Below are 26,519 nucleotides of genomic sequence, written 5' to 3'. Positions count from 1 at the left end.
CAGGTAGAACCCTTTTTGGTTCTAGATAGAACCTTTTTGGGTTCCATATAGAACTCTGTGGAAAGGGTTGTACATGGAACCCAAAAGGGTTCTACCTGGAACCAAAAAGGTTCTACCTGGAACCAAAAAGGGTTATTCAAAGGGTTCTCTTAAGGGGACAGCCGAAGAACCCTTTTAGGTTCTAGATATCACCTTTTTTTCTAAGAGTATAGAGGTAAAAGCCTGTAATCACCTGGCCATCGCTTCAGTCAATCAAATCACCAGGGCCACCCATTGCATGGTAGCTACAGCTCCATCTGAAGGTGTTTAAAAAGAACAAAGGGTTCTGATTCCGGAACTTTTCGAGCTAAGAGTCTGGAATTATCGGAGCATACGTATGTGGACAGTATGGAGAGTTCTATTGATAGGAGTAGAGTCTGTAATGAGGTTAGTTAGATGCAGGGGCAGGTCTGTGGTAGGCGTGTGCCAGGAGAGACCAATCGTTCAGCCTCTGGTCTGGTTCCCCTCTCTGAGGGCTCTCTGAGGGGGGTTGACAGGATATAGCTGCCCACGCTATAGAATACCCCTCAGATACAATCACCGAGCCATCAGGCTCAACTCACATGTGATTGCAATTTATGCTCAATTTAATGGTGGAGAGTTGCACTGGGAAAAAGCCCCTAATGTGGAAAGTTTAAGTATGTGCAATTTCAGACATCAGACCTTCCAAAAGTCCACTGTAATAATGGGCTAATGGTTTTGTTTCCTTTTGCGGTGTCTTGTGTTTATAAGATGATGCTGAAATGGACGTACAGTGGTAAAACATTGCACACAATAGTTTGCCAATACAGCAGTGCACAGGCATGTTTAGAAGAAAAAAAACTGTTGCTCCAACAAACTGTTCTTTTACAGTGCAGTATTGTTGTATCAAAATATTAGTGATAACAGTTTTAGGCAAAGTTCACTGGTAGAGAAGTAACAGAAACAGATTCAATATATTAAATGGAGTAGTCGGTGAGCTCTGCTACTCTCTCTGTGTGTGTGTCAGGGGGTGTGGAGTGTAGAATGCCTAAAGAGAAGCGGCTCGGCTGAGTGGAGCGTAGCAGCGTGTGTGTGAGAGAGAGAGAGCGAGAGAGAGAGAGAGAGTGTGTGGGGGAGAGAGAGTGTGTGTGGGGGAGAGTCAGTCAGTCAGTTGGGCTGCTGCTGCCTCACCATGGCTGTGCTCTCTGCTGAGGTCCTGCGCTGGCATGTGAGTTTCTACACCTCTTTTCTCTTGCTCTCGCACTCACTTTCTTTTATCCTCCTCTTCTCTTTCTTTTTGCATGCTTTGGAATGTTTGTGTGGGCCATTCATAGGAAACTTGAATGTTATTAGCTAAAGTTATACGGATGTTATCTGAATGAGTAGCCTCCTGGTTGTTTTGCTACTTGTAGAGCATTGTTGAAATATTTGCATGTATTATACGTCTGTTTACTGTCATCACTAAATACTCATTTTACTTAGAGATGATTAGGGCCAGCAGCATACCACCCTGCATCCCGCTGCTGGCTTTCCTCTGAAGCTAAGTAGGGTTGGTCCTGGATGGGAGACCAGATGCAGCTGGAAGTGGTGTTCGAGGGCCCCAGGGCAGTGATTGTGGACATTGCCCTGTGTAGGGTGTCGTCTTTCAGATGGGATGTTAACGGGTGTCCTGACTCTCTGTGGTCACTAAAGATCCCATGGCACTTATCGTAAGAGTAGGTGTGTTAACCCCGGTGTCATGGCTAAATTCCCAATCTGGCCCTCATGGCCACCTAATCATCCCCAGCTTCCAATTGGCTCATTCATTCCTCCTCTCCCATGTAACTATTCCCCAGGTCGTTGCTGTAAATGAGAATGTGTTCTCAGTCAATTTACCTGGTAAAATAAGGGTAAAAAAAAAAAAAGTTGTGTGATTGAGATGTTTATTTTGCCAGAGTGTGGAACTTTGTTTGGTGTTTTCCGAGTCTCTGCGTTTTGTGGTTAGTAGTGAGAGAGTTGGCTCTGTTAGTGTGTGTGTGTGTGTGTGTGTGTGTGTATGTGTGTGTGTGAATGTGTATGTGATTGTGTGTGTGAGTGTGTGTGTGTGTGTGTGTGTGTGTGAATGTGTGTGTGTGTGTGTGTGTGTGTGTGTGTGTGTGTGAATGTGTGTGTGAGTGTGTGTGTTATGGAATGTCCTGGGGCTATACGGTGTGTGTTAGACACACTTCCTGACACTGAGACAAGATAGAGCTGTAGATACCACAGAACATGACATGACTTGGAGCCTGAAGACAGCAATGTTTAGAAACTCTGGCAATACATTTGTGTCAAAAAGCCAAAAACTGCTTTTAAGCATAAACCTGTGTGTCAGTGAATTGAGTTATGATTTTGGGAAAATTAAATGTACTTAGAGATATATTAGTGTGATAAGAACTTGCATGACATTGCATCTATACTGAAGCAATAATAGTCTACAATTGTATGTCATAGATGTCATAGATGAATGATGATAGTGCAAAAATCATTCAGCTATAGTAACGATTATAATATAATCATATATTACAACATGAACCCTATAAGTTCATTATGTTCATGAAGTGAAATCCTTCATTACTGTAGTCCCACCCTTTGGGCAACCATGCATGAATTAAAGATCATGTGAAATGACAGAGTTGATATTCTCTGTTGAGCTGACTGATCAGACATGAAAGCCCAGTCCTATGCAGACCCAGTCTGAGGGTCAGAGTACAGATAATGATGGAGGCTGCTGCTGCTGACATTCCTGCTTTGAAATTGCTACCTGAGGAAATAGCCACTGGCATGTTGAACCAACCCAGGGAGAAATACAGAGAATGAGAATATCTCTCACCACAAACCTACTGCCCTGAAATAGCAATCTAACTAAGGGGTGGTGCCTCTTATTTGCCCAGACAAAACATTGTATTTCTGAAGAGTATGCAGGTTTACTGTGACAATGGTAACTATTCAAATCTGTCATAAGTTGTAGTGATTCTATGAAATGCTAGCACGTGCATGTAATGAGGACAATGCGTTCTCTCTCTGCTCTCTGTAGGTCCGTATCGAGGAGCTGGAGGAGGAACTGGAGACAGAGAGAGCCATGAGAGCCAAGGTACAGTACATCTGTCACTGGTCCAGTACTGTAACCACTACATTATCACCTAACTCTATGACACCTATGGCATCCATAACTCACTGGAGTTGGGCTGTAATTAGTGTTATAGGGCTATGAGCTAGAGTTAGCGTTATGTTTGGAGGTGCTGTGGCCAGTATTGTGGTCTACTGTGGTCAGTGCAAGGCATGTCCTGAACTGTCAGAGTGAATGTGTGTGGTGTTGGGCTGAATCCCAGAGCTTGCTGAGGGAGAGATGAGATGAGTCCTGTATCACATATCAGTCAGACATAAGAGCAGTCCAAGGTGCTGTGGGATGAGATGAGCTTTGCTCGGCTGTAATACTCTGTGAGACGTGGTGCAGCTAAGAGCTGACATAGGAATGAAACCTTGGAAGGGAAGTCAAGGAGAGAGAAGGTAAAGGAGGAATACTGGGGAAGGGATGTTAGGTTTGTAGAATGAAATAGAGAATCAGTAAGGTGGGATGTTGATTTCAGACAGGAAGGGTTCACTTGGAGTAGGGAAGTGGGATGTAGGGAAATGGGAGTGAGTGGGTTTGGGGGACCTGGTGTTTGGCATGCTGGTGGGGTAAAGAGGTCTGTCCCGTGCCTCTGGTGGTTACCCCAAATCAGCTGCACCTGTGATAATAAATGAGAGGAAAGCCCTGGTGTTTCTGGTTAACTTACAGAGCAACCCCAGAGGCAGACAGAGCCCCTACATCCGACCATTTCACACACGCATGCAAACACAAACGCACATGCGCTTCTTATGTGAAACGAGACTTGAGTTTTGTGTATTAGAGAGACAGACCCTGCTGTGATTCCACTGTAGCAATAAGTAGGCCAGAGATGGAAAGATTCATATTTCATCCTCAGGTGGTGAATGGAGTGACATCCAGTCCCTTTAGGCTGTTTGCACACTTCTTCCCTAGCTCTGGGTGGTACACACACACACACACACACTCACACACTCACACACACACACACACACACACACACACACACACACACACACACACACACACACACACACTGGGTGGTATCCCTACCTAGTAGCCCTGGGCTCTCCCTGCCTCCTATTAAACCCAGCAGAGTGTGAGAGACAGAGACAGGCAGAGACATGTAGAGCTTTATCTGCAGGGTATTCTCAGTGTCTCTAACACACATACCAGCGCTGCAGACAGGCTGTCCATTGTTTGGCTCAGCTCAGGTAGGGAGAGATGAGGAGATAGTACCAGGAGATAGTGACGGCACTGTTTCCCATGGGATCTTCTCCCCAGTGGAATGTCGGACACACACACACACAAATGCTCACACACAAACTCCCTGACACTCTCATGCAAACAAGAGATGTCTGCCTTTCCACATGGACTAAGACAAAGCTGACCTTCCTTTAGCCTCTTTAGTTTACAACAGAAAGGGAACGGTTGTGAAGTGTGTTGAGCTGAAGTAGCTGTTGACACTGGAGTGGACGAGAGTGATGACAGAAACAGGTCAGAGGTCAGAGTGCATGGGGGAGACAGAGATAGGGAGCTATAGGGGTAGAGTGGGGAGGGTAGAGTGGGGAGGGGTGAGTGCACGGGAAACTGAAAGATGAGATCCCTCTGCTTGGTTGGAGCTGAAATGAGATTAGTCTGTTTTCACTTTGAGAGCTGATGAACCATGTCAAGAGGAAGACCATACAGAAAAGACATAGATAATGTAGAATATCAGGTAGTGTTGCCTACAATACCCTACCACCCTTACCAGTGGACTGAAGCTTTAAGCTTTTGCTGCAGTGGGCTAAATCAGAGTGTTTCTTGGTAGTCTTAAACAAATCTACTTGGAAACAAAAGTGTACACCTCACACAAATGGTTATGGGCTTAGAAAAAAGAAGACACCTGTACCATGTCAGATATAGTTTGCGTCCCATTATTGCACTTTATATACATCACAGAAGACTGAAATATAACAAAACTGTTTGACATAGAAACACCAGATTTTCGACATTTAAAAAATAATAATGTTTAGTAATTATACAATTATGAAAAACATTAAGAACATTCTACCCATGAGGCCACTGTCACAGCGACGTGTATGCGGTAGGCGAAGTCAAGAGCAGGACACCGAGCTACTGGCAGAAACTTTACTGGATGCAGTGCAAAATACAAAGTACACAGGCAACCTCAAACAGCGAGGAAATAATAAGACCCGCACACATGGGCAACTTCCGCAAAGACCAAAACAACTACGTACAATACACAATGAGAAACAGAGGGTTATAAAGGGAACACAATAAAACATAATGGGAAACAGGTGTAAACAATAAAGACCAAACAAGACAAACACCGAAACATCGATCGGCAGCAGCTAGTACTCCGGGGACGACGAACGCCGAAGCCTGCCCGAGCAAGGAGGAGGAGCAGCCTCGGCTGAATCCGTGACAGTACCCCCCCTCGACGCGCGGCTCCAGCCGTGCGCCGACCCCGGCCTCAGGGACGGCCAGGAGGACGCGGAGCAGGGCGAGTCGGATGACTCCGGTGGAAATCCCTCAACATGGAGGGATCTAGGGACACAGCACCGTTCCTCCGGACCGTACCCCTCCCACTCCACGAGATACTGCAGGCCCCCCATCCGACGCCTCGAATCCAAGATGGAATGGACTGAGTACGCCAGAGCCCCCTCGATGTCCAGCGGGGGCGGAGGAGCCTCTCGTACCTCACTCTCCTGGAGTGGACCAGCTACTACCGGCCTGAGGAGAGACACATGGAACGAGGGGTTAATGCGGTAATTAATGGGCAGTTGTAACCTATAACATACCTCGTTCAATCTCCTCAGGACTTTAAATGGCCCCACAAACCGCCGACCCAGCTTCCGGCAGGGCAGGCGAAGGGGCAGGTTTCGGGTCGAGAGCCAGACCCGATCTCCCGGTGCATACACCGGAGCCTCACTGCGGTGGCGATCGGCGCTCGCCTTTTGCCGCCTGATCGCTCGCTGTAGATGGACATGCGCAGCGTTCAAGGTTTCCTCCGAGCGCCGAAACCACTCGTCCACCGCAGGGGCTTCGATCTGGCTCTGATGCCAAGGTGCCAGGACCAGCTGATAACCTAGCACACACTGAAAAGGCGTAAGGTTAGTTGAGGAGTGGCAAAGTGAGTTTTGGGCTATTTCTGCCCAGGGGATATATTCCGACCACTCCCCCTGCCGGTCCTGGCAATAGGACCTCAGAAACCTACCCACATCCTGGTTCACTCTCTCCACCTGCCCATTACTCTCGGGGTGAAACCCTGAGGTAAGGCTAATCGAGACCCCCAGACGTTCCATAAACGCCCTCCAGACTCTAGAGGTGAACAGGGGACCCCGATCAGACACTATATCCTCAGGTACCCCGTAGTGCCGGAAGACGTGTGTAAACAGGGCGTCAGCAGTTTGTAGGGCTGTAGGGAGAACTGGCATAGGAATGAGACGGTAAGCCTTTGAAAACCGATCCACAACGACCAAGATCGTCGTATTCCCCTGGGAGGGGGGAAGGTCCGTGACGAAATCCACCGAGAGGTGAGACCACGGTCATTGTGGAACGGGTAGGGGTTGTAATTTCCCTCTGGGTAGGTGTGTAGGCGCCTTACACTGAGCGCACACCGAGCAGGAGGAAACATAAACCCTCACGTCCTTAGCCAAAGTGGGCCACCAGTACTTTCCACTAAGGCAGTGCACTGTCCGTCCAATACCAGGATGGCCAGAGGAAGGTGACATGTGAGCCCAATATATTAATCGATCACGAACCTCGAGCGGCACGCACTTCCGACCCTCTGGACACTGTGGGGGAGTAGGATCGGTACGTAACGCCCGCTCGATGTCCGCATCACCTCCCATACCACCGGTGCCACCAGACAAGACTCCGGAAGTATGGGAGTAGGCTCAATGGACCTCTCCTCTGTGTCATATAGTCGGGACAGGGAGTCTGCCTTAGCGTTCTGTGACCCTAGTCTATAGGTGAGCGTAAATACAAATCGGGTGAAAAACATAGCCCACCTAGTCTGGCGAGGGTTCAGCCTCCTCGCCGCCCGGATGTACTCCAGGTTACGATGGTCAGTCAAAATGAGAAAAGGGTGTTTAGCCCCCTTAAGCCAATGCCTCCACACCTTCAGGGCTTGCACCACAGCTAACAGCTCCGTGTCCCCCACATCATAATTGCGCTCCGCCGGACTGAGCTTCTTAGAAAATAAAGCACAGGGGCGGAGTTTAGGTGGCGTACACGAGCGCTGAGACAGTACAGCACCGATCCCAGCCTCGGACGCATCCACCTCAACTTGGAACGCCTAAGAGGGATCCGGATGTGCCAGCACCGGAGCCGAGGTAAACAGGTCCTTCAGATGCCTAAAAGCCCTGTCCGCCTCAGCCGACCACTGCAGACTCACCTGACCCCCCTTTAGCAGGGAGGTAATGGGAGCTGCTACCTGCCCAAAGCCCCGGATAAACCTCCGGTAGTAATTGGCAAAACACAAGAACCGCTGCACCTCTTTCACCGTGGAGGGAGTCGGCCAATTGCGCACGGCTGAAACACGGTCAATCTCCATCTCCACCCCTGACGCGGACAACCGGTGTCCCAGGAAGGAGATGGACTCCTGGAAGAACAGACATTTCTCCGCCTTTGCATACAGGTCATGCTCCAACAGTCTACCAAGCACCCGACGAACCAGGGACACATGCTCTGCGCGGGTAGCGGAGTATATTAGAATGTCATCAATATACACCACTACACCCCTGTCCATGTAAGTCCCGGAAAATCTCATCCACAAACGATTGGAAGACTGAAGGAGCATTCATTAACCCGTATGGCATGACGAGGTACTCATAGTGACCCGAGGTGGTACTGAATGCTGTCTTCCACTCATCTCCCTCCCTAATGCGCACCAGGTTGTACGCGCTCCTGAGATCCAATTTTGTGAAGAATCGCGCCCCGTGTAATGACTCCGTCATACTAGCAATCAGAGGGAGAGGATAGCTATATTTGATGGTGATCTGATTGAGACCACGGTAGTCAATAAACGGGCGTAAACCCCCATCTTTCTTCTTCACAAAAAATAACTCGAGGACGCAGGGGAAGTGGACAGCCGTATGTATCCCTGTCAGGAGATGAGGGCGTACACGCTCTCGTATCCCGAGGGCACCGGGTGGATGGTTGCCAGGTAGAGTTCCACCTGGAGCAGGAAACCCTGACACCCGGCAGCTGTGCCATCATAAGCCCTCGGGAGCGAGAGCCGAATCCCACTGGACCCCGGAGATGAAGCGATGGGCATAGCTGATGGTGATGGTATCGTCGGAGGAGGTGTAGACCAACTTCTTCTTTCCCATCGCTCCACGGTTTTCACCACCTGTTCCATGGCGGTGCCGAGAGCCTGGATCATAGCCGCTTGTTGTTCTACGCGCTCTTCTATTGATCCAGCTGGCACCGCCGCTCCTGCTGACTCCATGTCTAAAGGTGCGTAATTCTGTCACAGCGACGTGTATGCGGTAGGCGAAGTCAAGAGCAGGACACCGAGCTACTGGCAGAAACTTTACTGGATGCAGTGCAAAATGCAAAGTACACAGGCAACCTCAAACAGCGAGGAAATAATAAGACCCGCACACATGGGCAACTGCCGCAAAGACCAAAACAATTACGCACAATAGACAATGAGAAACAGAGGGTTATAAAGGGAACACAATAAAACATAATGGGAAACAGGTGTAAACAATAAAGACCAAACAAGACAAACACCGAAACATCGATCGGCAGCAGCTAGTACTCCGGGGACGACGAACGGCGAAGCCTGCCCGAGTAAGGAGGAGGAGCAGCCTCGGCTGAATCCGTGACAGCCACTAGGTCATTTGACTGCAGGAAAGGGCTACAGACCCCTCTCAACATTTACAACAGATTTAAAACAGCAGTATGAGATCAACATAAAAACAACAACTGCGTTCAACTGGAACTACTAAAGCTTTGATTGTTTGTGCGTTTAACGAACATATGTTTCAGGGTACTATAACTGCCACATGTGTTGCCTTGTTTTATAATGGAAATGTATCAAGTTTTAGATAAACATCGCCCAAGCCTGTCATTACCCATTTGATTGTGATTGTCCTTTGAAGATCATATTTATGGAGATGATGAATAGTCTGGTCTAGTACAACATAGATTTCATATAGACATCATTTACACATAAAATACTCACATGCTGGCCTTCTCTACCTGGACACATAGAGATGGGAGTAGCTACTGTATATGTCCAAGAAACAGGAGTCGCTCAATATTTGGACTTTACAACAGGAAGCTCCTCCCTGTTGTGCTCTGATTGGACACGTGCTCTGTTTCCTGACCTCTGAACCCTGTGTAGGTCACTACCTGTTGGTGTCTTTCAATCACAGAAATCCACAGGATGTGGGATCATTTTGGTGGGGCCAGATCGATTGCTTACCAATATCTTTACAGTGTTTCCAGCATATTTAATTGATAAAACTGAAGCTATCAATGTTTTGTCACCTTAGAGCCCCCTGCTGTGCTATAGATTCTCTCAGGCTGTTAAATAGATGACAACAGCTGGTTTAAACAAGGAGGATATAACCCACTGACAAGAATCTCGCTTTGCTGATGTCACTGTTTGTGGAGAGGATACTGTTAAATTGGGATAAACTGAGCAGGATCGGTTTCTGATACAATTGCACCCAGAAACAAATCTCGCATGAGCACTGGCCTCTGGCCAGCTCACTTGTAATTGTTAAGTCTATTATGAGAGACTACAAATAACTTTATGTTGTAGGTGGAGAAGCAAAGAGCTGATCTGACCAGAGAACTGGATGACCTCACTGACCGACTGGAGGAGGCAGGGGGAGCCACAGCTTCACAGGTACACATGCAGACAAACACACTCTAGCATGTAACCATGAGATGTATTGTCATTTGCACTTCACATCACTCCATTTTCCAGTAATAGGGAGGAATGTAACAGTCACAGCCATTCTAAATGGGATGACTAGGGTCTGTCTCTCGTCTCATCTCTTATCTTCTCTTCCACCTCCCTCTCTCCCTCCATTACTCCCCTCAGATTGAAGTAAATAAAAAGCGGGAGACGGAGCTCCAACGTCTGAGGCGGGACTTGGAGGAGTCTTCTATCCAATCAGAGGCCCTGGCTGCGTCTCTAAGGAAGCGTCATGGTGATGCGATGGCGGAGCTGGGAGAGCAGTGTGAGGGTCTACAGAGGACCAGGGCCAAGCTGGACAAGGAGAAACAGAACCTACGCATGGAGGTGGAGGATCTTGCTGCCTCACTGGACACCCTGCAGAAAGCCAAGGTTAGTCAGATCTCGGATGGGAAGGCTGTCACTGAGAGTTATCACAATGACCCACATCAAGCTTTTGGAGGTGTCTTGTAAAGCCTCAAGACACCTTTCCAGGTCTCAATCTTTATTCACACAAAAGAAAATCAGCCATTTACTGCCAGTGAGTGCCTATGTAATATGGCCAAAGTGCCTATAAATGCCATGTTTTCATCTTACCCCCAGGTGTCTACAGACAGCCAGCTGAGGAAGCTGGAGGAGCAGCTCTTTGAGGCCCACAGCAGAGGAGACGACCTGCAGAAAGCCCTGACTGAGGTCAACGTAGCCAGGAACAGACTCACAGGTACAAGTGCAAACACACAACCACACACACAGCCAAGGAGGCGACCTAGTGAATGCTCAAAGCCTTTGGCGTGTCTCCAATGTATAGTTAACCGGGTTTACCCCTTTACTTGGCTTAAAGCGCAGAGTACAAACACTCACACAAACAGATTTAACAGAGTTAGTCAGCACTAGAACTATACACACAGATCGAACAGGGCTGTGGAGCAACAAAGATCTTATGACACAGCCTTGAGTTCAGACCAACTGGCCTACCACCAGCCAAACTCAATTCAGCCCAGTCCAGTGCTGAGCAATGGGAAACAGACACAGAAATGACTATGACACGCTAAAAGAAACTATATCATTTACAGCTTATCCACTGGACACTGCTGCTCAGGGTTGGCAGTGGAACACTATTGGCCTCAGATGGCCTTGAATGCGGCAGGGAAAGTATCATATAAAGTGCTGTCATGAACCCTCTGCGAATTCCATGAGGAGTCCTCTCTCTGTGTCTTTGCTCTGTGTATAAAAAATATTTTAAAAATATATTTACGAGTTTATATCAGTTCACTGTATGGTAAAAGTGCTGAATCGGGTACAAACCCAGTCGGTCACATCAGTATTAACCAAGTTGGTGTCTCTGTCCCCTGTATGTCCTGGTAATTGATAACACACCTGGGCCTAGATTCAATCAGATCAAGCGTTAACCCGCGATAGCAGACACCCTCAAAGCTGGTATTTTGGTGGTGTCTGAGCTGTCAAATCGGTGAGAGGCTGCTTGTGTGGTCATTCTCACGAAGCCACACCCGTCCCACTCACGTTAGAAGTTCAGAACAGGAAAGTGTAGGCTATATAGAAATAATGACACTCAAATTGAAAATCATTCAAGAAAATCATGAGGATTTCTATTAGTCTAATTGAGGTGTAGATTACTCCTCACATTCCAGTGTTCCAACTTGTATGGAAGGCTGCATGGGATTTCTCTTAATGCGATTCCATGCAGCCAATGGAAATGTCTGCTTTAGGTATAATGCCGGGAGCCGCTTGTGGATTTGACTGCACTTGCACAGTTCCACCTCCGACACTGCCAAAAAAACCGCTATGCGGGTGTTGACTGGCACGGATCTGATAGAATCTAGCCCCTGCTTGTGTCTCTAACTTGTCTTCACTCTGTGTGATGTTAGCTGAAAACACAGACCTGGCCAGACAGTTGGAGGAGGCAGAGAGCAGAGCCAGCCAGGTCAGCCGCTCCAAGACCCTGATTCTGACCCAACATGAAGACATCAAGAAACAGATGGACGAGGAGCTCAAGGTAGGACCAGGCAGTGGTGTGTGTGTGTGTGGGGAGGAGTGCTGATTGTGTGTTTGGAGGAGTGTATTTAGTACCCCTGATTATGAGGAGAGTGTTTTCAGTTGTATCAATAACTGATAAGAATTTAGGAATCCAAGCATCGGAATGACCTCATATCCCAAATATGTGTCCTCCCTACGCACAATGTTTCATTATGGATCTTTATAGCTTTCAGATGTCTGTGACAGTATGTATGTACAGTGGGGGAAAAAAGTATTTAGTCAGCCACCAATTGTGCAAGTTCTCCCACTTAAAAAGATGAGAGAGGCCTGTAATTTTCATCATATGTACACATCAACTATGACAGACAAAATGAGGAAAGAAAATCCAGAAAATCACATTGTAGGATTTTTTATGAATTTATTTGCAAATTATGGTGGGAAATAAGTATTTGGTCAATAACAAAAGTTACTAAATACTTTGTTATATACCCTTTGTTGGCAATAACACAGGTCAAACGTTTTCACACACTGTTGCTGGTATTTTGGCCCATTCCTCCATGCAGATCTCCTCTAGAGCAGTGATGTTTTGGGGCTGTCGCTGGGCAACACAGACTTTCAACTCCCTCCAAAGATTTTCTATGGGGTTGAGATCTGGAGACTGGCTAGGCCACTCCAGGACCTTGAAATGCTTCTTACGAAGCCACTCCTTCGTTGCCCCGGGCGGTGTGTTTGGGATCATTGTCATGCTGAAAGACCCAGCCACGTTTCATCTTCAATGTCCTTGCTGATGGAAGGAGGTTTTCACTCAAAATCTCACGATACATGGCCCCATTCATTCTTTCCTTTACACGGATCAGTCGTCCTGGTCCCTTTGCAGAAAAACAGCCCCAAAGCATGATGTTTCCACCCCCATGCTTCACAGTAGGTATGGTGTTCTTTGGATGCAACTCAGCATTCTTTGTCCTCCAAAAACGACGAGTTGAGTTTTTACCAAAAAATTATATTTTGGTTTCATCTGACCATATGAAATTCTCCCAATCCTCTTCTGGATCATCCAAATGCACTCTAGCAATCTTCAGACGGGCCTGGACATGTACTGGCTTAAGCAGGGGGACATGTCTGGCACTGCAGGATTTGAGTCCCTGGCGGCGTAGTGTGTTACTGATGGTAGGCTTTGTTACTTTGGTCCCAGCTCTCTGCAGGTCATTCACTAGGTCCCCCCGTGTGGTTCTGGGATTTTTGCTCACCGTTCTTGTGATCATTTTGACCCCACGGGGTGAGATCTTGCGTGGAGCCCCAGATCGAGGGAGATTATCAGTGGTCTTGTATGTCTTCCAATTCCTAATAATTGCTCCCACAGTTGATTTCTTCAAACCAAGCTGCTTACCTATTGCAGATTCAGTCTTCCCAGCCTGGAGCAGGTCTACAATTTTGTTTCTGGTGTCCTTTGACAGCTCTTTGGTCTTGGCCATAGTGGAGTTTGTAGTGTGACTGTTTGAGGTTGTGGACAGGTGTCTTTTATACTGATAACAAGTTCAAACAGGTGCCATTAATACAGGTAACGAGTGGAGGACAGAGGAGCCTTTTTAAGAAGAAGTTACAGGTCTGTGAGAGCCAGAAATCTTGCTTGTTTGTAGGTGACCAAATACTTATTTTCCACCATAATTTGCAAATAAATTCATTAAAAATCCTACAATGTGATTTTCTGGAGAAAAACAATCTCAATTTGTCTGTCATAGTTGACGTGTACCTATGATGAAAATTACAGGCCTCTCTCATCTTTTTAAGTGGGAGAACTTGCACAATTGGTGGCTGACTAAATACTTTTTTTCCCCACTGTATCTCTCCCCCATTCTAAGCTGGTCCTGGGCAGCAGTCTGGCAGCGCAGCATCAGGAGTGTGTTACAGTGTATGTGACAGTGTATGTGACAGTGTGTGTGACAGTGTGTGTCTATTTCGCTGCCCCCAGTCTAAACTGGCCCTGGGCAGCAGTCTGGCAGGGCTGCGTCAGGAGTGTGAGGTGTTGAAGGAACAGCTGGAGGAGGAGCAGGAGAGCAAGCTGGAGCTGCAGCGCCTCGTCTCCAAACTCAACACCGAGGTCACACATTGGAGGACCAGACATGAGGCGGACGCCATACAGCACTTGGACGAACTGGAGGAGACCAAGTAAGAGACATACTAGTATACAGAACACACACACACAAACACAGCTGAGCTAGAAGACAAGAAGTAAGAGATGTATAGACATGGATCCAAAAGTTAGACCCAAAATATTGCCTACTTCTTACTAAAACAACATACTGTGTGCTAATCGTACAACATATTATTTAGAACGTATTGCTAAGTAAAAATGTATGCAGTAAGCAACAAAAAAATGCTAGGCTCACCAATACTGAGAATGCGTAATGTCTCCCGCCATTCGTTCATTTTGCTACAGCCTATCCCCTGATTATCAAGCGTTGTCAAACACACATGGGTCTGAAAAGCTGATTCTCTTCTTCAATAGAACGCAGCGAATTGTACTAGATGTCAAAATTAGTATGACATCATGGCATCTAAAGCATACTTTCTAAATTTCACATACTATAAGTATGTACAGGTTTTGGGACACACTCTCACACACCTTCATATCCAGACATTTGTGTGTGTTCCAGGAAGAAGCTGGTGTCTCGGCTCCAGGAGGCTGAGGAGGCGGTGGAGGCCACCCAGGCTAAGTGCTCCTCTCTGGAGAAGACCAAGCAGAGGCTACAGGGAGAGGTGGAGGAGCTCTGTATAGACCTGGAGAAGGTAGGAGGACACTTTGGGAAAATATCATTCTTTCAGACATTAAAACATGGCAGAGGAGCTGAATAACCTACTTTATCAATGTAATCAATTAATAACTGGTCATAACTGATAATGGTAGCTGGCGGGTGATAATGACCAATCTCTCTACCTTCATTGTTCTCCCTTCCAGGCTAGTAGCTGTGGCCAGGTGCTGGATAAGAAACAGCGTATCGTGGAGAAGCAGCTGGGTGACTGGAGGCAGAAGTGTGAGGAGCTGGTGGTGGAGGTGGAGGGTTGTCAGAAGGAGAGCAGACAGCACGCCACAGAGCTCTTCAAACTGAAGACGGCCCATGAAGAGGCTCTGGAGCAGGGAGATGCCCTACGCAGAGAGAACAAGGCTTACCAGGGTGAGGGTTAACATAGGGTTAAATAACACAGTAGAAGGCCCTAGAATAAGGCCAGGGTTAGGTGATTGATTGAAGATGTACTATAGGTAGGTGGTGAAAAGCAGAAAGTCCGGGTAGCTGTTTAATTAACTGTTCAGCAGCCTTATGGCTTTGGGGTAGGAGCTTTTCAGGAGGCTTTTGGTCCCAGACTTGAAGCTCCGTTACCCCTTGCCGTGCGGTAGCAGAGAGAACAGAGTGTGACTTGGGTGGCTGGAGTCTTTGACCATTTTTAGGGCTTTCCTCTGATACCGCCTGGTATAGAGGTCCTGGATGACAGGGAGCTCGGCCCCAGTGATGTACTGGGCCGTACACACTACTATCTGTAGCGGCCTGCGGTCGGATGCCGAGCAGTTGCCATACCAAGCGGTGATGCAGCCAGACAAGATGCTCTCAATGGTGCAGCTGTAGAACTTTTGAGGATCTGAGGGCCCATGCCAAATCTTTTCAGCCTCCTGAGGGGGAAGGGGCGTTGTCGTGCCCTCTTCACGACTGTGTTGATGTGTTTGGACCATGATAGGTCCTTAGTGATGTGGACAGCAAGGAACTTGAAGCTCTCGACCGTCTCCACTACAACCCCGTCGATGTGAATGGGGGCGTGCTCGGCCCTCCATTTCCGTGCTCGGCCCTCCATTTCCTGTAGTCCACGATCAGCTCCTTTGTCTTGCTGACATTGAGGGAGAGGTTGTTGTCCTGGCACCACACTGCCAGGTCTCTGAACTCCTCCCTGTAGGCTGTCTTATTGTCGTTGATGATCAGGCCTACCATCATCGTGTTGTCAGCAAACTTAATGATGGTGATGGAGTCGTGTGCGGCCACGCAGTCGTGGGTGAACAGGGAGTACAGGAGGGAATTAAGCACGCAACACTAAAGGGGAACCCGTGTTGAGAGTCAGCGTTTGCAGATGTGTTGTTGCCTACCCTCACCACCTGGGGGCGGCCCGTCAGAAAGTCAAGAATCCAATTGCAGAGGGAGTTGTTTAATCCCAGGGTCCTTATTTTAGTGATGAGTTTGGAGAGCACTATGGTGTTGAACACTGAGCTGTTGTTAATGAACAGCATTCTCACGTACAGTTGAAGTCGGAAGTTTACATACACTTAGGTTGGAGTCATTACAACTCGTTTTTTCAACCACTCCACAAATTTCTTGTTAACAAATTATAGTTTTGGCAAGTCGGTTAGGACATCTACTTTGTGCATGACACAAGTAATTTTTCCAACAATTGTTTACAGACAGATTATTTCACTTATAATTCACTGTATTACAATTCCAGTGGGTCAGAAGTTTACATACACTAAGTTGACTGTGCCTTTAAACAGCTTGGAAAATTCCAGAAAATGATTTCATGGCTTTAGAAGCTTCTGATAGGCTAATTGACATCATTTGAGTCAATTGTAGGTGTACCTGTGGATGTATTTCAAGGCCTACCTTCAAACTCAGTGCCTCTTTGCTTGACATCATGGGAAAATCAAAAGAAATCAGCCAAGACCTCAGAATTGTTTTTGTCTGGTTCATCCTTGGGAGCAATTTCCAAACGCCTGAAGGTACCACGTTCAACTGTACAAACAATAGTATGCAAGTATAATCACCATGGGACCACGCAGCCGTCATACCGCTCAGGAAGGAGACGCGTTCTGTCTCCTATAGATGAACGTAGTTTGGTGCGAAAAGTGCAAATCAATCCCAGAACAATAGCAAAGGACCTTGTGAAGATGCTGGCGGAAACAGGTACAAAAGTATCTATATCCACAGTAAAACAAGTCCTATATCGACATAACCTGAAAGGCCGCTCAGCAAGGAAGAAGCCACTGCTCCAAAACCGCCATTAAAAAGCCAGACTACGGTTTGCAACTGCACATGGGGACAAAGATCGTACTTTTTGGAGAAATGTCCTCTGGTCTCATGAAACATAAATAGAACTGTTTGGCCATAATGACCATCGTTATGTTTGGAGGAAAAAGGGTGTGCTTGCAAGCCGAAGAACAACATCCCAACCGTGAAGCACGGGGGAGGCAGCATCATGCTGTAGGAGGGACTGGTGCACTTCACAAAATAGATGGCATCATGAGGAAGGGAAATTATGTGGATATATTGAAGCAACATCTCAAGACATCAGTCAGGAAGCTAAATCTTGGTCGCAAATGGGTCTTCCAAATGGACAAGCATACTTCCAAAGTTGTGGCAAAATAGCTTAAGGATGACAAAGTCAAGGTATTGGAGTGGCCATCACAAAGCCCTGACTTCAATCCTATAGAAAATGTGTGGGCAGAACTGAAAAAAGTGTGAGCGAGCAAGGAGGCCTACAAACCTGACTCAGTTACACCAGCTCTGTCAGGAGGAATAGGCCAAAATTCACCCAACTTATTGTGGGAAGCTTGTGGAAGGCTATCCGAAATGTTTGACCCAAGTTAAACAATTTAAAGGCAATGCTACCAAATACTAATTGAGTGACCCACTGGGAATGTGATGAAATAAATAAAAGCTTAAATAAATAATTATCTCTACTATTATTCTGACATTTCACATTCTTAAAATAAAGTGGTGATCCTAACTGACCTAAGACAGGGAATTTTTATTAGGATTAAATTGTGAGGAATTGTGAAAAACTGAGTTTTAAATGTTTTTGGCTAAGGTGTATGTACATTTCCGACTTCAACTGTAGGTGTTCCTTTTGTCCAAGTGGGAGAGGGCAATGTTAAGTGCAATAGAGATGGCGTCATCTGTGGATCTGTTGGGTCGGTATGTGAATTGGAGTGGATCCAGACTGTCTGGAATGATGATGTTGATGTGAGCCATGACCAGCCTTTCAAAGCATTTCATGGCTACAGATGCGATAGTCATTTAGACAAGTTACCTTAGCGTTCTTGGGCACAGGGACTATGGTGGTCTGCTTGAAACATGTGGGTATTACAGACTGGGTCAGGGAGAGGTTGAAAATGTCAGTGAAGACACTTGCTAGCTGGTCAGCGCATGCTCTGAGTACGCGTCCTGGTAATCCATCTGGCCCTGCGGCCTTGTGAATGTTAACTTGTTTTAAGGTCTTACTCACATTAGCTACAGAGAGCATGATCACAAAGTCGTCCGGAACAGCTGGTGCTCTCATGTATGGTTCAGTGTTGCTTGCCTCGAAGCGAGCATAGAAGGCATTTAGCTCATCTGGTAGGCTCGCGTCACTGGGCAGCTCGCGGCTGGGTTTCCTTTTGTAATCCATGATAGTTTGCAAGCCCCATCCGACAAGCGTCAGAGCCAGTGTAGTAGGATTCGATCGTAGTCCTGTATTTACACTTTGCCTGTTTGATGGTTCGTTGGAGGGCGTAGCAGCATTTCTTATAACTGTCTGGATTTGTGTCCCGCTCCTTAAAAAGCAGCAGCTCTAGCCTTTAGCTCAGTGTGGATGTTGCCTGTAATCCATGGCTTCTAGTTAGGATATATACGTACATACGGTCACTGTGGGGAGTACGTCATTGATGCACTTATTAATGAAGCCGGTGACTGATGTGGTAAACTCCTCAATGCCATCGGATGAATCCCAGGAACATATTCCAATCTGTGCTAGCGAAACAGTCTTGTAGCTTAAGGTGAGAGATGATACATGTTTAAAGCCCAGGGTAAAAAGGAAAACTTCCACTTACTGAAATAATGGAGGCCATGATCTCTCTTGAAATGTTTTCTGCGTGACTGAGTGTTACTTCTCTGTCGTTAACTCAGAGGAGATAGCTGACCTGACTGACCAGCTCTCGGATGGAGGGAAGAGCGTCCACGAGCTGCAGAAGACGAAGAAGAAGATAGAGATGGAGAAGGAGGAGCTGCAGGCCTCACTGGAAGAGTCTGAAGCTGCCTTAGAGGTATGGAGGTTACAGTAGGAGGTGGTCATATTGGGTGGAATGGTTACAGTAAAATAAGTCTACACCAAGCATTCCACAACTATTACGTAATATGTATTTGAATTTGTTATCTTACATCAACACCACATTCAATATTATTTGATCTCTGTTTACGTTCGAGTTAAATTCTCCTCAGCGTACGTCATACATAATGTAAGACTGTGAGGTGTGGATGTGAAACATTGTGGCAGCTCTTTGGCAGATCTGACAGTGAAAGGGGAGAAAAGGCCCCAGACGACATGTTTCAATTAGTATTGGCCAGTCAGGCAGGCAGGGAGCAGACAGATCCCAGCCACTGATAACACTACACAATCAGCTATCTGCTCCTATAATCAGCCTGGCCCTCCAGGGACTGGAGTCTTACAAGACAGGAGCCCCCTGGCTGCTCGGCATAGATGGTTTATTCACCCACCTCTCTCTCCTTTTCTTTCCCTCTCTCTCCCACCCCCTCTTTTGCTCTCCTTTCCCCCACTCCCCCCTCCCCCTCTCCAGGCTGAGGAGACCAAGGTGCTGCGTCTGCATCTGGAACTGTCCCAGGCTAAAGGAGACATGGAGAGGAGACTCCAGGAGAAAGAGGAGGAGTTTGAGGCAGCAAGGTACCCACTGTCCATGTATTTTTTTAAAAAGTTGTTTGTCTTTCTTTTCAACTGAAAGTGAAGAAATGACGTGTTCATATGCTATATAGCAGGGCCCCGACATCCAGGGGGCCCGCAAACCAATACCCCCCCCCCCGGAGATCGGGGGCACATGCCCTGCGTACCCGTTTGGTAATCCAACCCTGCTTTTTCAGTTGCTTGCTCTATTGATAACCCCATTCTCTCTGTCTCTCGCTCCCCCTTCCAGGAAGAGCCACCAGAGGGCGCTGGACTCCCTTCAGGCCAGTCTGGATGTGGAGGTCAAAGGTCGTGGTGAGGGGTTGAGGGTGAAGAAGAAGCTGGAGTCTGACCTAAATGAGCTGGAACTACAGGTGGACCTGCTCACCAAGAACAACACAGAGCTCACCAAGAACACAAAGAAGATGCAGCAGCAGATCAAGGTGAGATTCTACACCTCCATCACTTCTCTCTCTCTCTCTCTCTCTCTCATCCTCCTCCTCCTCCTTAGTTTTTCCTCATTCCCTCTATTCCCTTACTCCTTCCTTTACCCAGTCTCCTCTGCTTGCCCCACTCTTTCTTCAGTGTTTCTCTCGCTTTCTCTACCTCCTTTTCTCTCCTCTTTCCACCCTCTGAGAGGAGCTGCATACAGAATGTGATTGCTTGATTAGTGGATTGACCTCTTCTCTCCTTTTCTTTCTTAGGAACTGCAGGACCAATTGGAGGAGGAGGTGCGTGGGCAGGAGGAGCAGAGGGAGGAGCAGACTGTTTTGGAGCGACGCTGCCTCCTGCTAGTGAGCGAGGGAGAGGAGACACGCGGGGCATTGGAAAACGCTGAGAGACAACGCAAAACCTTAGAGATTGAGCTTACAGAGACCAACGAGAAGTACAACGACCTCAACAACCAGGTAGAGTACAGATCGCAACACTCTCTGTTCAGCGTTTACATCAATAATACATCAAATTAAACTGGTTTAGTTACATTACTAAACTCCCTTATGAACATTAGGTTTAAAGCTCTCAGTTTCTTACTGAACAAACAAGGAAAAACAGAACTTCAACCTATAAATGGATCTCCAATGCTAAATTTGATGTGTTCTACCTCATGTTGTCATGTTCATGGTGGTTCTATTTCCTCCTGTAGTTCCAGTCAGCGCTGAGTGGTAGGAGGAAACTGGATGTGGATCTACAGGCACTGCAGCAGGAGCATGAGGAGCTGCAGAACGAACTGAGAGGAGCCAACGACAAGATCAAGAAGGCCAACTGTGAGGTAGGACAATACTGGATTTTTGATCATTAGGATAATTGATTTTAATTGACTTGTCAATAGAACATAATTTATATATATTTTTAAAATAAAAATGTATTTCTCCAAGTATCAACACAATACAAATGTACTGTATGTATGCCTGTCTTTGAGAACCAGTGGAATAGATATTGATGTCCCTCTGTCCCCTCTCTCCAGGGAGCACGTGTGTCAGAGGAGTTGAGGTTAGAGCAGGACCACACCCTGCACATGGAGCGGGTGAAGAAGGGTCTGGAGGCCCAGATAAAGGACATGGGCACCAGGCTGGATGAGGCTGAGCAGATGGCCCTCAAAGGAGGCAAGAAGATCATCCAGAAACTGGAGGGCAAGGTAAGCACACACACAAAACTCACATACGCACAAACACTGTTCCTAAACTTTGAAATGGCTGTTTCTGTCACATTGCCCAGTTTTTCAGGTTTACAGAGAAAGATGGGCATCAAAATGTATATTTTTCTAGACTGACCATGTGTCTGTCTCTAGGTGAAGGAGCTGGAGTTGGAGCTGGACTCAGAGCTGAAGCGTCACGCTGAGACAGTGAAGACGCTGCGTAAGAATGAGCGTCGTCTGAAGGAGCTGCTGTTCCAGTCCGAGGAGGACCAGAAGAACCAACACCGCATGCAGGAACTGGTGGAGAGACTCCAGAACAAGATGAAGGCCTACAAGAGACAAGTAGAGGAGACGGTAAGGCTCTTGTCTGTCTGTCTGTCCATCTGTCCATCCATCTGTTTCTCTCGCTCTCTCTCCCTCTTCCCCTCCTCTCGCTTTCTCTCTGTCAGTCTATCTCTGTTTCTCTCATTCCGTTCTCTAGACTCCATATTTTGCTTTACAACATGACTTGCACCTTTCCTAAAAGGAGGAGCAGGCCAACATGAACCTCGCTAAGTACAGGAAGACAGTACATGAGCTGGACGATGCTGAGGAAAGGGCAGACATCGCTGAGTCAGCCCTCACCAAGATCAGGACCAAGAACCGCGGCAGCTTCAGCAAGGGATACTCCTCTGTAAGTCCCATAACCTTACCACATGAACTTGAATTCAGGATAGTCAAATCATCATTAATGTTGTCTGTACTGAATCTGTGGGTCACATCTGTGCTTTAAATTTAAAGATCAAAAGATAAATTCTATGTATTGGGTTGAGTTGTTGTTAGTCAAGTAAGTAATCATAACGTTGATCTGATGTTTTGTCCTCTTGCGTGTTTCCAGGGTTACAGCACGCCATACCCTGGGGGGATCGTGAGGTCACCCAGTTCCGTGGGATCAGAGGGTAGATGTGAGAAGATCATCAACGACGACAATGACTCGGTCAGTTCCCTCATCCCAGCCTATCTCAACTCCCTGAAGAAACTCATGATAGACTAGCACCTAGGGAAGGAGTCAGTTGGATGTACCAAACATTCCAGTGGGAGCAAAGAAACATGTACTGTCTTACAGAATTATGATCTTAATTTGAGTCAGTTTGCTACAGCAGGAAAATAATCCTGCAGCAACAGGAAATGTGAATTATTATGTGGATTATAATTAATGGCCATTTCTGTAGGGGTTGATACATTTTTCGATAGGGCAAATCAAGTCTGACATTTTTAAGTGGAAATTACAAACTTTAGAAGCCTTTTTAAAACTCAAATAAATTACAAGTTTGCATTTCCTGCTGTGCAGGAAAATTCTCAGCAACAAACGAGTGTTCAAATTAAGATCCTATGTCTGTATGTGTCCAAACCAATTTCCCTACAGACATTTCAAAGCAATTCAGACATATGATTTCATCCATCCTAGGTATTTGTTTGTGATTCAGTTCATAATACTGATGATAACCAGTACCACTCTAATTAAACTACATTATGTTTATATTCTCCAGCTCAAATGATATGTAAAAAAAGATACAAGATAAAATTGATGCTTGGTTATAAAGCATTGATAGACATAGTTTAAAGATGGAAGTCAAAATAAAGTTTGTGTTTACATTTTACTCTCATTCTACGTGCTCATCCAAAGAGTTTGACCAAGTAAAGTTATGCATCAGTAATGTGCATGACATTTTGCAACTAGGGGCAATATCCTAACCTGAAATCTGCATTTGTATCTCAAGTCTTCCATTGGCATCTGAGGTTATACCCGCTTGCATGTCGGGTAAGAATTTCGTTAACACTTTATTTGGATAGTCCATCTGTAGATGCTCTACAGACTATCAGTAACATTTCAACAAATGATCTTCTAACTCTAACCCTAAACTTAACCCTTATCCTAACCTTTACTCTAACCCTAACCTTAACCCTTATTCTTAACCTAACCGTAACCTTAGCAAGCAGTTGCTTGTCAACAGATAGTTCATTGATAGTATGACCATCTGTAGAGCATCTACAGATGGACTATCCAAATAAAGTGTTACCAGTATTTCGGACGTAAGATTTTAGGAAGATGCTATATCAAAGTTTACCTTTATATAATGTGCAGAAATATATATCACTGCCAAAAAAATGTAACATTACTTGTCCAAAGCATTTTATTGTTGAATGTGATTTTAAGAAATAAAACCTTTTTTCATTCCTTAAATGTCTTCTTGTACCCTCAAAATCATTTGCCAGAAACACAAACACCTACAAAAATCATCTGGTTATATTGTAAAATAAAAACTGCAGAAAGGAACTGCCAGAGATAGTTGTAACATAAAATGTATATCTATATATTTATCATATCAATGCAAAAACATTAATGCCAAACATTCAGCAGTTATGTCCATATGCAGGATCCTTGAAACGTTCAAGGTTCTTGTTGCACCAAACAAATAGTAATGGAACAGTCTGTACAACATGTATGCATCTGCATGGAACAGTAGTAACATGTACATAATACTTACAGGAGAGAAACAGGATAATGATATACTACACTGCTCAAAAAAATAAAGGGAACACTTAAACAACACAATGTAACTCCAAGTCAATCACACTTCTGTGAAATCAAACTGTCCACTTAGGAAGCAACACTGATTGACAATAAATGTCACATGCTGTTGTGCAAATGGAATAGACAACAGGTGGAAATTATAGGCAATTAGCAAGACACCCCCAATAAAGGACTGGTTTTGCAGGTGGTGACCACAGACCACTTCTCAGTTCCTATGCTTCCTGGCTGATGTTTTGGTCACTTTTGAATGCTGGCGGTGCTTTCACTCTAGTGGTAGCATGAGACGGAGTCTACAACCCACACAAGTGGCTCAGGTAGTGCAGCTCATCCAGGATGGCACATCAATGCGAGCTGTGGCAAGAAGGTTTGCTGTGTCTGTCAGCGTAGTGTCCAGAGCATGGAGGCGCTACCAGGAGACAGGCCAGTACATCAGGAGACGTGGAGGAGGCCGTAGGAGGGCAACAACCCAGCAGCAGGACTGCTATCTCCGCCTTTGTGCAAGGAGGAGCAGGAGGAGCACTGCCAGAGCCCTGCAAAATGACCTCCAGCAGGCCACAAATGTGCATGTGTCTGCTCAAACGGTCAGAACCAGACTCCATGAGGGTGGTATGACGTCCACAGGTGGGGGTTGTGCTTACAGCCCAACACCATGCAGGACGTTTGGCATTTGCCAGAGAACACCAAGATTGGCAAATTCGCCACTGGCGCCCTGTGCTCTTCACAGATGAAAGCAGGTTCACACTGAGCACATGTGACAGACGTGACAGAGTCTGGAGACGCCGTGGAGAATGTTCTGCTGCCTGCAACATCCTCCAGCATAACCGGTTTGGCGGTGGGTCAGTCATGGTGTGGGGTGGCATTTCTTTGGGGGGCCGCACAGCCCTCCATGTGCTCGCCAGAGGTAGCCTGACTGCCATTAGGTACCGAGATGAGATCCTCAGACCCCTTGTGAGACCATATGCTGGTGCGGTTGGCCCTGGGTTCCTCCTAATGCAAGACAATGCTAGACCTCATGTGGCTGGAGTGTGTCAGCAGTTCCTGCAAGAGGAAGGCATTGATGCTATGGACTGGCCCGCCCGTTCCCCAGACCTGAATCCAATTGAGCACATCTGGGACATCATGTCTCGCTCCATCCACCAACGCCACGTTGCACCACAGACTGTCCAGGAGTTGGCGGATGCTTTAGTCCAGGTCTGGGAGGAGATCCCTCAGGAGACCATCCGCCACCTCATCAGGAGCATGCCCAGGCGTTGTAGGGAGGTCATACAGGCACGTGGAGGCCACGCACACTACTGAGCCTAATTTTGACTTGTTTTAAGGACATTACATCAAAGTTGGATCAGCCTGTAGTGTGGTTTTCCACTTTAATTTTGAGGGTGACTCCAAATCCAGACCTCCATGGGTTGATAAATTTGATTTCCATTGATAATTTCTGTGTGATTTTGTTGTCAGCACATTAATAAGATTATTTCATTCATTCAGATCTAGGATGTGTTATTTTAATGTTCCCTTTATTTTTTTGAGCAGTGTATAATTTCAACTTCAGTTGAGGATTTGTATCCAGTTAGCATGTCTCTGAAACAACGTTGTTGTAATTTTCATTTAGTATAAAAATAAGCATTGTGTAATATCAGTTTAATATATTATCTGCACCATCACTCCTGTGTAATGTATATATATATATAATCTGTTTCGCTGCAGATTCCACTATTTCACATTATTTTACATCCTTCATTCTCTAGAGGTTTTACTTCTACACCCCATTATCTTACATATAGTATATTAATTTTGTATTTACAAAAGCTAAAGCACATTCCCTTGTAACAGGATCCCAGTTGTTCTGCCCCCTTATAGACTATATTTAAAATGTTGATGAATTTCAACAGTACGAAAAACATCACAAAACATTGTAGATTTGTTAAATTTGTGTCAATCTCTCTTCAAAACGACCCATTTGAAATAGGTTTGCAGAATCAATATTCACCTTAAAAACCTTTAGTTCACCTCACTTTATAGTTTCAATTTAGTGGCGCAGATCAAATATAATCTATAAATTGGAATGCATTTGTGTACAGTTTATTACATAGAAGCAGCAGTAGGTGTTAAATTTCATCATTAAACTCTGCGTCAGTATTTCAGTTGGCCAACAATTTACAGAGTTTGTTTGGGATTTTTTTGAGGAAGAGGATAAAGCACACACAGCCTCAGTCCCACAGGCTTGTACTGTAGCCCATAGATTATGTACAGGTCAAAATAGCCATGCCGTTTGTACATGTTGGTAATACATCCCCCTCACCTGAGTTTGGCCCATATACACACCTGTCTTCCCTATAGTAGTCCTCTAGGTCTAGGGCATAATGAACACTGTCTGTCTACCATACATATAGAATCCTCAAGGGCATCAAGAATACTGTCTGGTGGTACACTGCTGTCATTCACTTTCTGAATCTCTTTAGTCCAATGAGTTGACAGTGTGAATCATGCCATTAAAGAGCATACCCACTGGTAGAAGACGACTGTATCTCTCAACAGTTACTTTTCTAAATCTTTAATCTTAAAACCTCTCTCTCTCACTCTCTCTCTCTCTCTCTCTCACTCTCTC

General features: G+C 46.0%; 1 protein-coding gene across 3 annotated transcripts in view; it reads left to right on the top strand.

The window, feature by feature from the left end:
- Nucleotides 1-22,529, top strand: part of LOC121547431 (myosin-16) — a 56,483-nt gene extending 33,954 nt beyond the window's left edge. For all 3 annotated transcript variants that reach the window (XM_041858712.2, XM_041858714.2, XM_041858713.2), the window contains 17 exons: nucleotides 3,053-3,109; nucleotides 9,888-9,974; nucleotides 10,173-10,418; nucleotides 10,629-10,746; nucleotides 11,912-12,039; nucleotides 13,990-14,186; nucleotides 14,675-14,807; nucleotides 14,977-15,193; nucleotides 18,938-19,074; nucleotides 19,606-19,709; nucleotides 19,957-20,149; nucleotides 20,411-20,614; nucleotides 20,851-20,976; nucleotides 21,172-21,342; nucleotides 21,496-21,696; nucleotides 21,869-22,015; nucleotides 22,220-22,529. In XM_041858712.2, coding sequence (XP_041714646.2) covers nucleotides 3,053-3,109; nucleotides 9,888-9,974; nucleotides 10,173-10,418; nucleotides 10,629-10,746; nucleotides 11,912-12,039; nucleotides 13,990-14,186; nucleotides 14,675-14,807; nucleotides 14,977-15,193; nucleotides 18,938-19,074; nucleotides 19,606-19,709; nucleotides 19,957-20,149; nucleotides 20,411-20,614; nucleotides 20,851-20,976; nucleotides 21,172-21,342; nucleotides 21,496-21,696; nucleotides 21,869-22,015; nucleotides 22,220-22,375 — 2,622 coding nt within the window. In that variant the 3' untranslated portion in view covers nucleotides 22,376-22,529. The remainder of the gene's footprint in view (nucleotides 1-3,052; nucleotides 3,110-9,887; nucleotides 9,975-10,172; nucleotides 10,419-10,628; nucleotides 10,747-11,911; nucleotides 12,040-13,989; nucleotides 14,187-14,674; nucleotides 14,808-14,976; nucleotides 15,194-18,937; nucleotides 19,075-19,605; nucleotides 19,710-19,956; nucleotides 20,150-20,410; nucleotides 20,615-20,850; nucleotides 20,977-21,171; nucleotides 21,343-21,495; nucleotides 21,697-21,868; nucleotides 22,016-22,219) is intronic.
- The last annotated feature ends 3,990 nt before the right edge of the window (nucleotides 22,530-26,519 follow it).

This window comes from Coregonus clupeaformis, chromosome 31, assembly GCF_020615455.1.
Source record: "Coregonus clupeaformis isolate EN_2021a chromosome 31, ASM2061545v1, whole genome shotgun sequence".
NCBI classification, from domain to species: domain Eukaryota; kingdom Metazoa; phylum Chordata; class Actinopteri; order Salmoniformes; family Salmonidae; genus Coregonus; species Coregonus clupeaformis.
This window is presented reverse-complemented; position numbering and strand designations above follow the sequence as displayed.